The 16,189-nt window shown below is 40.7% G+C and overlaps 1 protein-coding gene across 3 annotated transcripts in view; it reads right to left on the reverse strand.

Annotated features, from left to right (window-relative positions):
- Positions 1-16,189, reverse strand: part of ABHD2 (abhydrolase domain containing 2, acylglycerol lipase) — a 41,031-nt gene that overhangs the window by 6,277 nt on the left and 18,565 nt on the right. For all 3 annotated transcript variants that reach the window (XM_083586817.1, XM_083586815.1, XM_083586816.1), the window contains 7 exons: positions 12,583-12,758; positions 11,233-11,400; positions 8,460-8,643; positions 4,829-4,921; positions 3,060-3,170; positions 1,405-1,474; positions 507-591 (listed from right to left, as the gene is read on the reverse strand). In XM_083586817.1, coding sequence (XP_083442943.1) covers positions 507-591; positions 1,405-1,474; positions 3,060-3,170; positions 4,829-4,921; positions 8,460-8,643; positions 11,233-11,400; positions 12,583-12,758 — 887 coding nt within the window. The remainder of the gene's footprint in view (positions 1-506; positions 592-1,404; positions 1,475-3,059; positions 3,171-4,828; positions 4,922-8,459; positions 8,644-11,232; positions 11,401-12,582; positions 12,759-16,189) is intronic.

Raw genomic sequence — 16,189 nt, forward strand, 5'->3', positions numbered from 1 at the left:
CAGGAGCTTACCCCGTTGTGGGGATTCGAACTACCGACCTTCTGATTGGCAAGCCCTAGGCTCTGTGGTTTAGACCACAGCGCCACCCACGTCCCTTATACTCTACTGTATTATTTTGGCTGGAAAATGTATATACAGCCACCTGTGTTCCAGGTAGGCATGATACTCCAGTTATAAGGCAGTTGCATTAGTCAAGATGCAAGCTACATGAAATCAAGTCTGTGCTGGGTATTTTCCACTGATCCTTCTAGAAAGTAAGATACCCCATTACCCTCTTCTACTGCTCCTTTAGTTTCAAATTTTAGGTTGCAAACTCCTTGGGGAAGGGGCCTATCCTTTTGGACTCTGTAAAGAATATGCACATTATGGTTCTATATGAGACACATGCACAGGTTACAAGTTTGTCTGGAAAAACAAACATGCCTTCTGCCCTCCAAGACTATCTTTAGGTTATCACAACACTACACTGCCTTGCAGAAATCTATTTACTGAAGCTTTCAGCTCACCTGAGAGGGCTTTTGGTATTGATAAGAGACTATCATGCACCAGAGGGTCATCAGCAGCATTAACCAGCAAGAGGGGAACAAAGATCTGCAGATTAAAAAAAAAGAATTCTGTGTTGGAACACAATCTTGTTTGTAGTCTAGTTATGAAGTCACAATTGAGTACATCAAGTGCTGTAGGTGCCCTGAACCTGCAGAAACACCACTGTTCAGATAATACACATTTAAAATTGATGGAGGGGCTCCTTAGCACCAGTGTAAGTGATTTCTGTCACAGAAAGCTTTTATTACTACAAGCAGCAGTCAATAGCATATCTTCTGCAGTGCTGCGTTTGAGGCAAAACCAATTCACTATTTTGCTGTAGGTGGAAAAGATTTTGAACTAGTATAAAACTCAAGAGTGTAGAATTGGCTACGGTGACTTAAACTTAACATTTCCAGTGACAGACATCTGCTGCTTTCTAAATTTAGGGAAAACAGAAACAGAATTGGGGGGAGCACTAATGACAGCATATGTAGCCTATTCCATAGAAGTTAATCAAAAATTGCCTTACAGAAAAACAATAGATAAATAGATTCTATAAGAAATGTTGGTCTCCGAGTACCTGACCATAAGATAGAGGAGCTTTAGTCTCTTCAAAAGATAATAAACTGGTTGTAAAAATTTCACAGATATGCATATTTCCACTTGCTGACCATACCACAGATAAGCATACTTTCCAAGGCAAGGAAAATTATTGCTAATTTATGATGACCCCACATAAAGAACTACTATTCAGCAACATGTGCTATAAACTTGGCTAGAAGCACATGGGGACGTTCTCCATCTCACCACAAATCTCACATACTGACATATGTGGTGCATGTCAAAAACTAGAGTAACAATATCATATCAACTTACTTTCTGCAAGTAATGCAGGCAGCTCTCCTGTTCATAGTATTCCTTTAAGGTGCTGTAGCCATGGAACTTCCTGAGACACAGTAAAAAGAAAGCTTAAGCATTTAGAGATTTTCTTGTTATTGAATCACACATATTTTCTTCTAATTCTTATACACAGGATTACAATAGTTCTCCAAATAAGACACTTGAAATGATTACTTCTGTACAAGTTAAAGCCAACATTCTGCTTCGGCTTTCAAAAGAACTATCTAGTAAAACATCCAGAGAATATGGAACTATTTATATGTTCCTCTTGTTCTTAGCTTTAATATCTAAATTCCATTCCTCAAGACTGTCTGGCCCGCAAAAAAAAAGCATCAAAAGAAGAATGTGGCTACTTAGTAAACAATTAGCTAGGGAACAAAATACCAGGCAATGAAGCAGTAAGACAAATATGTGGAAAGGAGTGTACACACACGTAGCCATATCAAATACACTGGAAACATCCTTTCCGATTTAACTGCAGAACCCCTGAGTTAAGGAAGTTAAAACTAATTGTATTACTAGCCCCTCTTTAGATGCAACATCAGGCTCCCAAGTTCTTCTAAGAACAGAAGTCAATCCCCTACTCAACTAGTAGAACGTAATGCTGATGTTCATATTACTCCCAGCCATCCTAAATATTATTTGTACTGGTCATGAGCCATAAACAGGCCATCCTATGAATTATTTGTGTACAATACATTCCAGGACTCCTTGGATGAAGTAACAGAAGCAAGCAAAAACAAGCAAGGAAACACACACAGGAGATATAGCAACTCCTAGTCCGCCTATTTGGGAATGCAAGTTTTACTGAGGAACAAGTGTGCAGCCAAAAAAAGGAGGGTGTCCTCTGAGGACAGGGTTGATTTCTTGCCATATCACTATAGGGTGTAGGGGAAACTAAGGCTAACCAACAAAGGCTTTATCTAGTTTCTACGGGAAAACCTACCCTTGAAACTCCATGACAGAAGTTCAGCTATGTAACACAATTATGTAGAAAGTGGTAAGAACTGATCATAAGGAATCACAACTTTTTGCTTATGCCAATGGCTACTGGCTAATCAGTATATGAAGAATTTGATGCAACTACAAATCTAAAATACACATTTCATTCAGACCAGCTTCATTTTCCATCTATACCATAACTGAAAGTGATTCAGCACTGGTGCTAGCATTTGGGGCCATTGGTACTTCTAACAAAATGACACTTCTGGCTCTATTCTGATGAACTTTTACCAGCACCCCTCAGGTGTTTCTGTAGCACCACCAAGTAACTCAAATTACTGGAATTTGCCAAAGGAATTAGATGACAAGGATCACTGTTTTCTAACCATTCAGAAAAGATTTCTAGTACTGGCTTAAGATATGTTTCACAAAAACACTGTAGAACCTCAAATGCATAGTCCGATTAGTCACCCTGCACCCTAATTTTATTCACTCAACAACTTTGCTATTTACAGCATGGTAAATTCATTTTTAAAAGTCTAACGAACAAGAGGCAAGACAAACGTGTAAACTATAAGATCAAGAAAGAATTGGGAGTTATATGCACAATGATGATAACAACAGCCTCCATTTCAGGAAGGTCTAAATGACAGGGGAGAGTTACCAAATGTGCTTCTTGATGTCCATACCTCATGATACTGTCATCAATCTGCATAAGGGATGTTGCTGTGTGAAGTCTGCTCAAGTCTGACTCTAATAAACTCTGAGGCTTTTTAGAGCTCTCAGCAAACAAGGTGTGTCTGAAACATAGAGAATGAAGTAAGTGAGTATGAAACACAGACATACTGTAACTATTAGAGAACCTACACTATTGGGTTTACTGCTGATCTGAAGGTTACTTCATAAATTGCTTTATGTTGACACAGATCTTAAGATCCATGTTACTGTCATCTCCAATACAATTCTGAATATGTCCCGTGTGAAAAAAAATACAAAAGGCAGTTTTGTTCAGCCCTGAAGACTTGATACTGGCACAGATTTTGACATTGGTGCAGAAACTGGTGCAGATACAAACAGTATACCTGAAGGAGCGTTGCCCATCGTTCAGCTCAGACACTGAGGTTTAGCTCTGAGGGCCTTCTGGCGGTTCCCTCACTGCAAGAAGTGAGGTTACAGGGAACCAGGCAGAGGGCCTTCTCGGTAGTGGCACCCGCCCTGTGGAACACTCTCCCATCAGTTGTCAAGGAAATAAACAACTATCTGGCTTTTAGAAGACATCTGAAGGCAGCCCTGTTTAGGGAAGTTTTTAATGTTTGATGTTTTATCGTGTTTCTAATACTCTGGGGTATGAATAAATAAATAAATAAATGGAGTAAAATTGAGCCAAGGTCAGAAGTGCTTAAGAATCAGTGTACTGCAGTAGTCAGGAAGTTGGCCTTAGAGCAGTAGATCCCAGTTCAAAGCCCTGCTCAGCTATGAAGCTTGCTGGTGTTGACTTAACTTGGGCCAGACCTCTCAGTCTCATTTTTCTCAGTGTTGCTGAAAAATAAAATGGCAGTGTGTGTGTGTGCAACCACGTATGCCACCTTGGTCTCCTTGAAAGAAGGAATCTCTCTGCCCATCCCAGTGCTGGAATTTATTTCCACCTTTATGCTGCTGCAAAAAGCAATGGGGTCTTCAGGGGCTGAAAAATCTGTTTGGGGGACTGAATGAGGCCCCTGGGCCAGAGGTTAGCACTCCCTGCACTAGGCCCTGTGGATAATTACATTACTAAGCAATAGCCCTGTCAGCATTGGTGAGAACAATGCAACAGGGTGTGTGCTGCAGACTATGTATCAGATGCATGATCATGTTCTCCAAAAAGCAGAGGTGGAGCAGAAAATGTGCAAAAGGAAGTTTGGTTTGAGGGTTGGCCTTGGAGCACAAAAGATCCATTATGGAGACAAAAGTGTTTTTGTAGATTAACAAGCCGTCCTTCAAACCTGCCAAAGGTTGCTCATGCTTACAACTAAGAGCTCTTTTAACAGGGAGATTAATATATTTACTTAAGTTGTCATAATATTTAGTTATCTGGGATGAATTAAGGGGGTTCTATATCCTATATATAATTAGAGTCTCTTAAAGCTGTTTTTCCATACTGGCTTAAACAGGAAGCAATACAGCAACTACAGTTACAAGCTTTGACTACTGCTAACCTGGAACTGTTCAAACAACCAGTTATTGTAGTTTCACACCCTTTCCCCAAGCACAGCCAAAGTGTCACAGACTTTCTTAAGTAAGATGTTTCTGAAAGTAAGGTTACTAATGCACATGGTTCTTCAGTAGCTACTGATCCAGAGGAGAATTAATTTTGTTGGTACCCTGATCAACTTGGCGACACATAAGAACAATTTATGGTACTGCACATTATCAGCTGACACAGAGGCCCATTTAGAATATAAAGAGCATCATTTTGTACCTGTGAGACAATATAATTTTCTTCAAGTTGTCTGCCATGAGGAAGTTGTAAAATCTCCGACACTGATCCCATTGCATGAAGGTTTCCTGTGCCCTAAAGATATGACATGGGGCAAATTAATTAAAAGCTGGAAAAGCAAGGGTCATAGCAACAAAAAGTACTCTGCAAATAGATGGCAGCATTTCCACATAACTAATTTGATTCACTTCAAGGAGCTACCTATAAGCTATCACACCTTCAAAAGGAATCAGCTTTTTCCTTTTTCAAACGCACAGTAATGCATAAGAAAAATGTGTCATTAAAGGATTCAGCCAGCAGGGGGAACAAAAGCATTAGAAACTGGAGCACAAAACAGCCAACAGCTTGCAAAACAGAACTTTCCAGGAAGAGATGGGTTGTTCTATGTTGTCTTGACAGGTAATTTCAAACATGCGTTACAAAAATTGACAGAGCATGGACAGTTGAACTCAAAACTGTATTTGAAACTGCTATTTTTTAAAAAACAAGGTTAACTAAGTAAGGAAAACAGACAGAGCAACTAGAACTTTATAAGAATGAGAGGTTTTTGCACAATACCCACCTCCCTTTTAAAATAACAGTCCCTGAATGTGTACACATGCCAAAGGTGGCACAGTCTTGTGAAGCAATTTGTAAAAGTCTAAAATCTATCTTGCAGTTACATGCAGTATCCTCACATTTTTCTCAGGTTCAAACAAAGTTTGACAAATATTTTAGAGATGGGGAGGAGAGAAGACACGGTGTATTAAGCTTATGTTGTTCCAATTTCTAATCCTCTTGCTTAAAAAAATTAATCCTGCCACAATATTTCTGCAGCTGCACAGTCTTAAATATAAAGGGAGCCTTTGTTGTCCAGTTTGGAACCAGAGCTGAATTGCTATGTGTTCTATTAATATGGAGGTTGCCATTTCCTTAGCCTGCTCGACACTTTCTCCAACCAGAAGGGCCTCCTGTGTAGTATTTACGTTCAGATACAACATCCTTTAGTTAAAGTGCAGTTGCAGCTATAGTACTGCAACTAATAGATTTCAATGGCATTTATTTCCTAATAAGCAGAACTTTGCATACTAAATGTCATTCTAGGGAAGGCTTCCACCTCTAAATCCATTTGTGCAAGTGGGTGATGAAATAAATTATTGGTTGCTGCTTTTTAGAACAGTACCCTCCCTTGGGTTTTGACCTTAAAATACACCAGAGCTCATCAAGGTTAGGTCAAACAATTTTTAACCTTTCTTTCAGAGTACACTGCCCTCAGCGCACAGGACTATAAAAAGCATGGTTGCTACATACTCTGCCTGAATTAACATTACTGTAAATGTACAAATATCTAATCAGATCTGAAAGAACACGAAGAAATTCCCTTCCTAAACCTCTACTCAACATTTGGAGACTGGCAAGAATATAAGACTCTATCTTTCAATATTCCAGTGTAATCTAGCTTTATAATACTTTCGATACCATTGACCATGGTGTCCTTCTGAAGCAACTGTCCAAACTAGGGGTTGGGTGGCACCACTTTGCGGTGGTTCCAGTCCTACTTGGATGGCCATTCCCAGAGGGTGTTGCTTGGGGAATGCTTTTCAGCCCCGTGGAACCTTCACATCTACATAAAAACACTGGATGGGGTTATCCAGAGGTTTGGAGTACATTGTCAGCAGTATGCCAATGACACTCTGCTTTATTTCTGCTTTACATCTGCAGGTGAGGCAGTGGAAGTGCTGGACCAGTATTTTGTCTTGGTAATGCACTGGATGAGAGCCAAAAAACTGAAACTCAATCCAGATAAGACTGAGGCACTGTTAGTGGGTGGTTCCCTAGTGGGTGGAGATCGCCTGTTCTCGATGGGGTTACACTTCCTCTGAAGGAGCAGGTTCATTACTTGGGGGTACTCCTGGATCCTTTGCTGTCGCTCAAGGCTCAGGTGGCCTCAGTGGCTCAGTGTGCCGTCCATCAGCTTCAGCCCCTATCTGGACAGGGATAGCCTAACTACTGTTGTCTATGCTGTGGTAACCTCAAGGTTGGATTACTGCAATGTGTTATACGTAGGGCTGCCTCTGAAGACGGTTCAGAAATTTCAGCTAGTGCAGAATTCAGCTGCCAGGTTGCTCACCGGAGCAAGATGGCTTGAGCATACTACACGAATCCTGGTCTGACTGCACTGGCTACCAATTGTTTCCGGGCCCAATTCAAAGTGCTGGTTTTGACCTGTAAAGCCTTGAACGGCTCAGGACCACAATACCTCAAGGACCACCTCTTCCCATATGAACCTACCCGGGCCTTGAGATCATCTCCTGAGGCCCTTCTTTGTGTGCCTCCTCCTTGAGAGGTCCAGAGGGTGGCATCTGAGAACGGGCCTTCTCTGCTGTGGTTCCCCATCTGTGGAATGCTCTCCCCAGAGAAGTTCACCTGGTGCCTTCATTATATAACTTTAGGTGCCAAGCAAAAACTTTACTTTTTAACCAGGCCTTTGGTTGATTTGACTGACATCCTATGCCCTTTTAAAATGTGGGGGTTTGGGGGGGGAGGGGGTTATTGGGTTGTTGTTTTCATTTTGATTATTTATTTTGTGGTTTTATATTTTGATTTTGTTCTGTGAACTGCCCTGAGACCTCCAGGTATAGGGCAGAATAATATAATATAATATAATATAATATAATATAATATAATATAATATAATATAATATAATATAATATAATATAATATTGGTGTCATGTTTCTAAGTAGCACAGAAAAAGCAAGCATCTTTAAGGTCCTTTTTAAAAATGTCACTTTTGATCTCTTGGGATATATGTAGCTCCTGTGTGCACACATGGACACTACTATACATCCTGTTTGGAGCCTCAGTTCAACACTGGAAATACACAGAGCCAAAGTAGTTTTGGGAGACTGTGATTCTGAACAAAAGGACAGCAGGTGGGAAGGGTATGCCTAATATTCTTTCCACTGGCACTTTTCTGAATTATAATCACCTCTGCCCAGCTAATGTATCCCATTTTACACCTGAGTTCTAGATTTGTGTTTATGCAACGGGAGGTGGCAGCTGAAAAAGGTCTGGATTTTTGCAGAAAAAATGCTAGCAAGGTTAAGCACACTCTATTCCTCTGCTAAAAATGGCAGCCTCCCCCACATCCCGGAATCTGTTATAGTAGTTTGCAGGGAGCATTAGTTCAACCCAGCTCTCAACCCAAAATACACAGCACAACTGTAAGCAGAAATGATACTAGCAGAAATGACATGGCATAACTAGATATCAGAAAATTTGGCCACAACAAAGCTTCAAAAGAGACTGCTAATACTGAATAAAAGAGTACAGATCAATAGGTTGGGTATATGTGGAAATGGTTTGCACCCTTTTCTCTCAACTAAATGCCTACAGCAACTGAATATGCCAACAGAAATTTTAATGATGGAATTTGCTGTAAGTTCCCAGTTCCCTTTTTTGTGCAAAAAGTTCAAAACACAGTTTAGCAACAAAACTTCACACAACTAAAGTTTTTATGCCCCTGAACCCCAAAGAAAGCTTTTGGTATCTGTATCATATCTCCATGACCAGCAGATTGTTTCCTTAGACATCTACCATAAGTTTCTCCTGCTCTACAAGACCAAGCTTACCTCAGTGCACTGTACCCTTGACATACGCTGACACAGCACAATACACCCTCTTGGTTAGTTTGGTTCTCCCCCAGATATTTGCACACTATGTTTCCACCGAGGCTGAAGCCCACAACAACCAGCTTGGATTGAGGATAAGTTTTCCTGATGTAGTTCACCATGGCTCCAAATTCCCATGTGCAACCTGCAGAACAGCAAAAAAAAAATAAACATCACATATCACAGATGCATTTAAAGTCCCAATCTTCCCCCAGAGCTCACATATGCACTTCAAGAGACAACATTTCTAACAACATTGTTCATTATTGTAGCACAATGGGCATTTTTGCACATATACAGTGATATTCCAGAAGATCATACAGAGGGAGAATACACCCACATTAATAGTGAAACCCACACCTGCTCTTCTAAAGAACCTTTTTCTTCCCCTTTTTACTGCCATATGAACAGAGCCTCTAACTGCTGGCTACAGCAGCAAACTCCCCCCCCCCTTTTTTAAAGGATCAAAGCAAGTTTTTCAAAATATTTCATTCTCTGTTCAGCAGTCATCAGGTCCCAGCCAAAAGCTGTAACTAATAATACTACACACACTGTTATTTCTTCCAACTGTGAACTGGGAGAGAAATCTATAAAGTATCCCCCTCCCTGCAAAAACCCCCCACAAATTGCTGCACACAGTCCAGATTTCCAGCAACTATTGAGCGATCAAGTGCATTTGACTGTAATCCTTCATGTGCAGCGATTTGTACAAACTTTTGGGAACTGAAGACTGTATTCATACACACAGCACTCCTGTGCAAACACGACCTGACTATTATTTTCTACTGTCAATGGCCACTCCTTTAAAAACATTTACAGGAACCTAGGAAGCTGCCTTATACCAATTCAAGATCAATGGGGTCCATCTAGCGCTGTAGGGTCTACAATGACTTACAGTGGCTCTCCATGGTTTAAGATGGAGTCTCTCCTAACCCTTCTTGGAGATTATAAGGACTGAATCCCAGACATTCTGCATGCAAAGTAGATGCTCTACATCTGAGCTACAGCCCTCAGAGGCATTATAATAACACTTCAGGAATTTTTAGAGTTAGGGACAGCACCAAGAAGCCTTAATACCAATACCACTCTGATCCCCAGGGCTTGCTTGCAGTGACTGAAACAGGACTATGTTGTGTTCCAGCTAAGCAACGTAACATGGGTTTCTGAGATACTCTGTCAGCCCTTAGGTGGGCACAAACAGTTACTGCCAAGCTTCTCACCGCCATATTCTGGAGGGTCACAGAATATGGGGAGATGGGGATCTTGGCAAAACATTTCAGACATTGGTTGGACAGTGAGCTTCATATTGGACCCTTGGCTACAGATGCAGTTTCTCTTTGGCTCCCAACCCCTTCTCTCATTAGCTCTCTTGGGGCTGCAGCAGCTCTATCGCCATCTTACTTTCTTTTACCTTCCCACCACTGTGAAGCAGGATGCTTCCTGAACTTAGAACACAGCAGCCTCATTTTTGTTTTCCCTGCCTGCCTTCTTCTCTGGGAGGGGAAAGGGTGCTTAGCTTTGCACTAAAGTAGGGCTGCCACATGTCCAGGAATCAGACTGCAATTTTTTAAAATCGGACTGCAATTTGGGAATATGGCAACCCTATACTAAGGTTTTGGATGCACTTCATCTCTTTCCTTTCAGAGGATGTCTTCCCAAAAAGAACAAGAGGATAGGGTGGCTAGATTCGGACCAGATGCAGCTCCGTGGCTGGGCATGCTCAGCCTGTTATATACTGAGTTGATTTCCCAGCCCCTGAGAGGATACATGTGTCACAGCTTGATATTTAATACTTTGGGGAGGAGAAACATTGCACAGCACTTTTTTGGTAGGGAGGATGCATCTTCATTCTTGAAAATGTTTTTCAAGCCTTGTTTATGAACACCATACCTAAGCCTCAAAGAACATAACTCCCATAGGAAGAAGGGGCGGTGCAGAGCTTTACAACAACATTTTGGGTTGCTCAACAACACTCCAGAATTATCTCCTGAGGGCGGAATAGACTGTGGTTATTAAAGAGCAGCCATGCAGTAGACCGCACCCTGGAGGCTTGAAATTCTAATCACAAGCACTGAGATACAAGATGTGACAAGAGCCAACAGGCCTACATCAGCTAAAGAGATCCCCACTCTCCTTTAATAGATATCAGCTTTATGCTCACCTGCTCTCTAAAGCTATCTTGAAAAGTTACACATCAATTACTTTTCTGGCAAAGAGAATCTGAGTAAATAGATTCTAGGTGGATGAATGTACTGGACATCCTAGGTGGATGAATGTACTGGGCACACAGATGCTGGGAAGCTGGTAATGCAATAGTGGTTGCATCTTCAATTGCTATCTCATGGTCATCCAATTGTGAAGCATTATATATGGCAAAACATTGGCAAGGTGATCATGGTATTATCTCACCAAGTCATCTTGTCCCTACTATTTTCCCTTCCCAATGCTTCCCAATATAGTGTACTGTAAAGAGAGGGGTTTTAGGAATCAACCTTTGGAAACAAAATTAATGCAGACTTAGCACAAGTAATGGCTGCTACTTCGAATACCGTTTTGTTTTTGTTTTTTTGAAATTGAGCAAATAAGTCATCCTGCTTGGAAAAAGGAGGAGGTTTTTATCACAGACAACACTTTCAAGCTTCAGAAGGCACCATCTAGTGTGCTTTGACATTAGAGGACTTTGTCCAGTTGCAAAGTAACTCTGAAAGGTTAAGATGAAAGAGCCAATATTTACCATAAGTGAACATGCGTGGTGAAGTCAACTCAATAGTTGGCAGAGCTCCAAGGTGGTTTAGCACAGCACATCGATAGCCATTCTTCTGCGAATAGTCAACAAAGGTGCGGATGTACTGCTTCTCACTGTGATTGGCTATTCCTGGACAAATTACCATTGTGATATCTTCTGCACAATGAAAAAGGTCGGGAGAGGTAAGTTTTAAAGCAAAAGCAAAAGAATACATGCTAGTTATACCAGTTTCATATTCCACAAAGACAAAACACATTTATTTCACAACAAAGCTATTTTTGCTCCTCATGCATTGTTCAATCTGTAGTGATGTTTTATATGCTATGTTTATATCATCAAGGGAAATAAACAATATGCCCTGCACAATTTCAGAGTTTGTTCATCTAGGTTCTTTCATCTGACTGAGAGGAGTTTATTTTAACACGTTACTACAGATGTTACTCCAAATGATGTCACTGAGAGAGAGGATTTCTATCAGTTTTGGTACATTATTTTGAAACTCTTCATGAAGAACCTTGACGTAATGTATCTGATTAAAGATGAAGGTCTTTGAGGCTAACTAGAAATAACTTTGTAAGAGAAGGAATTGTTTGTTTTTGGCATGTCTGTTGACTAAATAAAGGGTCCAGATTTGTACATCTATCTGAAAAATATCCATTTGGTCAGCAATGCTTCCTTCTTTTGAAGATCAAATCAAAGTTGCCGAGAAAGCAATTGCTGAGAACAGCTCTACAGCTCATTGCATTGCTATCTACATTGGGAAACAATGCTTGGTAGTAAGAATCAACCCTCCAGCATCTGGTACAATTCCACATTTGAGAGTGAAATTCTTAGAATATTTAGCAGCAGCTTCCTATGCACTAGAGCAACATTTCAAAACAAGCAGGATCAACGGCCCCTTATAACTGACCTTCAGAAAGACATGTCATTACTCACTAAATTTTGATATATTGTTTTTAAACACACACACACGTTCCAGATGTGATTAAGCCCATATACACAAGAGAAAAGTCCTGCAGGCAAAACAGCCTGTTTAGAGACCTTAATCCTAAGCATTATGTTATTTATGGGTCAGAGGAATAGCATTTCATGCCCATTAACTCAACTGGAAATCTAGGCCATAAACCTTGTATCTTATCACTTGGTTGTAAAAACTGTTTTTTTGGTACATGATTCATAACAGCACTAGCTGCAGAAGCTTACAACCACCTAAACATGTCCCGGAGTTGTGAAAGCAGTGGCCCCCTAGCCTGCCAATGGTAGTCAAAAATAGTAATGTATTTCCCCCACATTTACTCAAACTTCTAATAAAAAACCCACAACAGCTGGTTATCTCACCTCTAATGCAGTTTTCAGCCAGTGGTTCAAAGAGGTCAAAAGTTGCTGTTGCACCATCTGACATTGTGAGGTACTTGCGAAGTCCATAAGGATGCGGTGATCTTACTCTCCCCATCTTCCCATAGAGGGCAGTCTGAATGTGTCCACTCTTTCCCCAGATCAGAGGTGGAATGTACCTAAAAAGATAACAAATGCATTTATTTGCTTTAGGAAAGCAGATCTGCTATTGAAACAAGGGCACTTCCTTCCTAGAGTAGTATTTTGTGATGTGTAGAGGTAAAAATAAGGAGCAGCTGCTTGGTAAGTGCATTGGCCAACAGATATAGAACTGGAGCCCCCAACCTATTGATCTGGCATCAGGTATGATTTAGTGACCTCTGAAAAACACCAACTACAGAATGCTTACAAAAGCATTTCCTTTCAAAGAAGAGAACATCTGTACTATGCTTATCAGGAAGGTGGTACAGCCTGGTGCCAAAGCAGATGGCTTTTTATCTCAGATTTATGATTCCTGGTGTACTGAAGAAGAAACTTGGGGGGGGGGAGGGAGAGAAAGATATAAAGCTGATAACTTTATCTGTTTTAGGAACACCAATCTAAATGGGAAGGAATCAGTAGGTGAGCAATACAAAGCTGCCAGACAGGAGGGACCTTTTCAATACATATTAGGAAACCTAGTTCATTACTCAAAAGAAGTATGTCCTTGGTACCAATACAGAGGTCATGAGCATATCAAAGTGGTGGAAAGCAAGCTTTCGACTGTACACAGAACAATCATGCCTGACACTGGTGAGCTCATCAGAACCTGAGCTCCCAACATAAAAGTATAATGAATGTCTAAATTATGTGCTTATACTATCATTGGATTTTACCTGCCACCTGTCAGAGTCTCTAGGTGACTCACAACAGAATAAAACTCAATAAAATTTAAAACGGAGCAGCTATCACTAATTTGGAGCAAAAATACAAAACACAGAAAAACAACAGCATTAGAATGTCACTACACATTGCTCTGGGACGCGGGTGGCGCTGTGGGTTAAACCACAGAGCCTAGGACTTGCTGATCAAAAGGTTGGCGGTTCGAATCCCCATGACGGGGTGAGCTCCTGTTGCTCGGTCCCTGCTCCTGCCAACCTAGCAGTTCGAAAGCACGTCAAAGTGCAAGTAGATAAATAGGTACCGCTCCGGCAGGATGGTAAACGGCGTTTCCGTGCGCTGCTCTGGTTTGCCAGAAGCGGCTTAGTCATGCTGGCCACATGACCTGTACGCTGGCTCCCTCGGCCAATAAAGTGAGATGAGCGCCGCAACCCCAGAGTCGGCCACGACTGGACCTAATGGTCAGGGGTCACTTTACTTTTACCTTTACACATTGTTCTACAGCAACTGACTGTCTGTCAGCAACTGATTCTCAGTAATTCCCAGTAATACACAAGCAAATGGTCAAAACAGCACATTCTATCAAATGCCTGGTGAAAACATGAACTTGGTGCTGTAAAGTTGCTAACATAAGCACCTGACAGTCATCGTAGGGGACAACATTCCTTAACCAGGAGCTCATAAGAGAAACAGCCCTCTTCCCTTCTTATGTGGAGAGGTGCTCCAATACTTATTGTGTCCTAAGCCCTATAAGGCCTGGGAACCCATTATGAAGAGAGATCAGGTCAACATTTGACCAGTAAAACACATGTGCATGCACCTGCTCCAATAAATAAATAAATCAGTAACCTGACCAGTCAAACAATAGCCAAATATTGAAGCACAGATTTACTAGAAGAGAGAGGAATATGAAAACTACAAGAGATACTGTGGCTCTAGAAAACATCAGAGCCCAATCCCTTCTACATGACCCCAGAGCAAATGAAATGGTCTCAGTGACAGCCCCAAGTCTGGGGCATTTGCAACATGTGATTGCTTGATTTATGCTTTATATTGAATCTTACTTCTGATTAGACAAAGCTGTACTTATAGAACATGGCCAGTGGGAAAAGTTGGCCACATGGCTTAATTTGGAAGAGGGCAGGTAGGCATATTGAAATTATTGCAGAGCTGCAGCTAGGTCACACTGTACCACATACACACGCTAGTATTGTTGCAAATGCAGGAGCATTAATCAACAACTGATTCCCAATAATGTAAACATTCTTAAGAGGACAGCCAGTCAGTATTGCTTAGGAACATAGAAAAAGTTTGTAGATCAATAAAGGAAAGCATGTTGTGAACTGCCCTGAGATCTACGGATGAAGGGGGAAATACAAATTTAATAAGTAAATACAGAAAACAGAGTTACAGTGCAGAGGTGCCTGCCCCCTTTTAAAATTAGACAAACGGCTTTACTGAGTCTTGTAGGTAAAGCAAAAGGGCCCTCAATGTATTGCTATCAGAGGACAGCATGATACAATGAAAAAGGGGGCTATCAGTCACACAGACTTTATGATTTTTTGGAATCTTTGACAGTTATCAAATAACAGATAGTCAATTGACTAGCACTGCAATCCTATCCAATTTGTTCAAACACATTCATACATCTTTCATATCCTGTGCAATGTTTGGTGTTGCTAATAGAATTATTCATGAAAGGTCATCAGCATGATCTAATTAGACATTAAACACCAGCAGTGGAAATACAGATAGTTGGTGGATTTTTTAGCAGGCTGGAAAAAAGAAATTTCCATTATGCAGTTAGCTGTCCTAAACTGGTGTTCTAAATGCTCTTAATAGCCTTGTGGTTAATAATTCCAAAATATATAGACCAGTATCGTGGCAGCTCCTACAATGGTAGTGCAAATGATACATAAGTCATGTTGATTATATGCAAGTAGAACATATGTACACAGACATTTAGCTTCAGTTTCTACACAAAGCTCCTCTTCTTGCTCTAGTAAACAGCACTGCATTCATGCAATTGTGCTGCTTATAGTCATGCTATTCTGAAAAGAATGCCAGAGATGCTCCAAGTTTCCTGTGGACAACAGTAAGAGCATTTCACAGGATCTTCAGATTAATGAGCTGCACTAGCATTTAAATTACTTGTTTCCATTATAGGCATATGACAAGACTTCGAAGTTTGGAAACTTTACTAAGAGAGTGTTGGTAAGATGCTGCTTAAGAATATGCCTGAATCTTTAAAAAAATGTTAAGGTAGAATTGTCATTAGCCAAATTTGAGCAACCCAAAGTTTTATTCAAATTTAGTCATAATCAAAGTTGACCCAATGACACTAATGGCCATGACTGAATTAAAAGATCTGCTATGAGTAAACTTTAGTTGGGGCACAGCACTCATTTCCCAAATTAAGAAGACTGCCATCAGCTACAAGATCTAGTTGATACTGTGCTACCTATACTCTACCTTGCTGAAGCTAATTAGGTCTGGGTCAGGTCAGCAATCGCCTTGGAACCATATAGATGCTGCCTTGGGTTCCGCAATGGAAGAAAGGCAGGATTCAGAATGAAAAATAAATAAATAAGCAAACAAATGATGGTGCCTAGAATTGTGCTTTTGTCCTGGGCTTCTAGTGCTACAGCTCTCACATTAAAGTTATTACTGATCCAGAATTATGGCCCAGCTGAAACAGTTTAAGAGGGGAAAAACATATAAAAAAATATTA

The sequence above is a fragment of the Podarcis filfolensis genome (assembly GCF_964270895.1).
Source record: "Podarcis filfolensis genome assembly, chromosome: 14".
NCBI lineage: Eukaryota > Metazoa > Chordata > Lepidosauria > Squamata > Lacertidae > Podarcis > Podarcis filfolensis.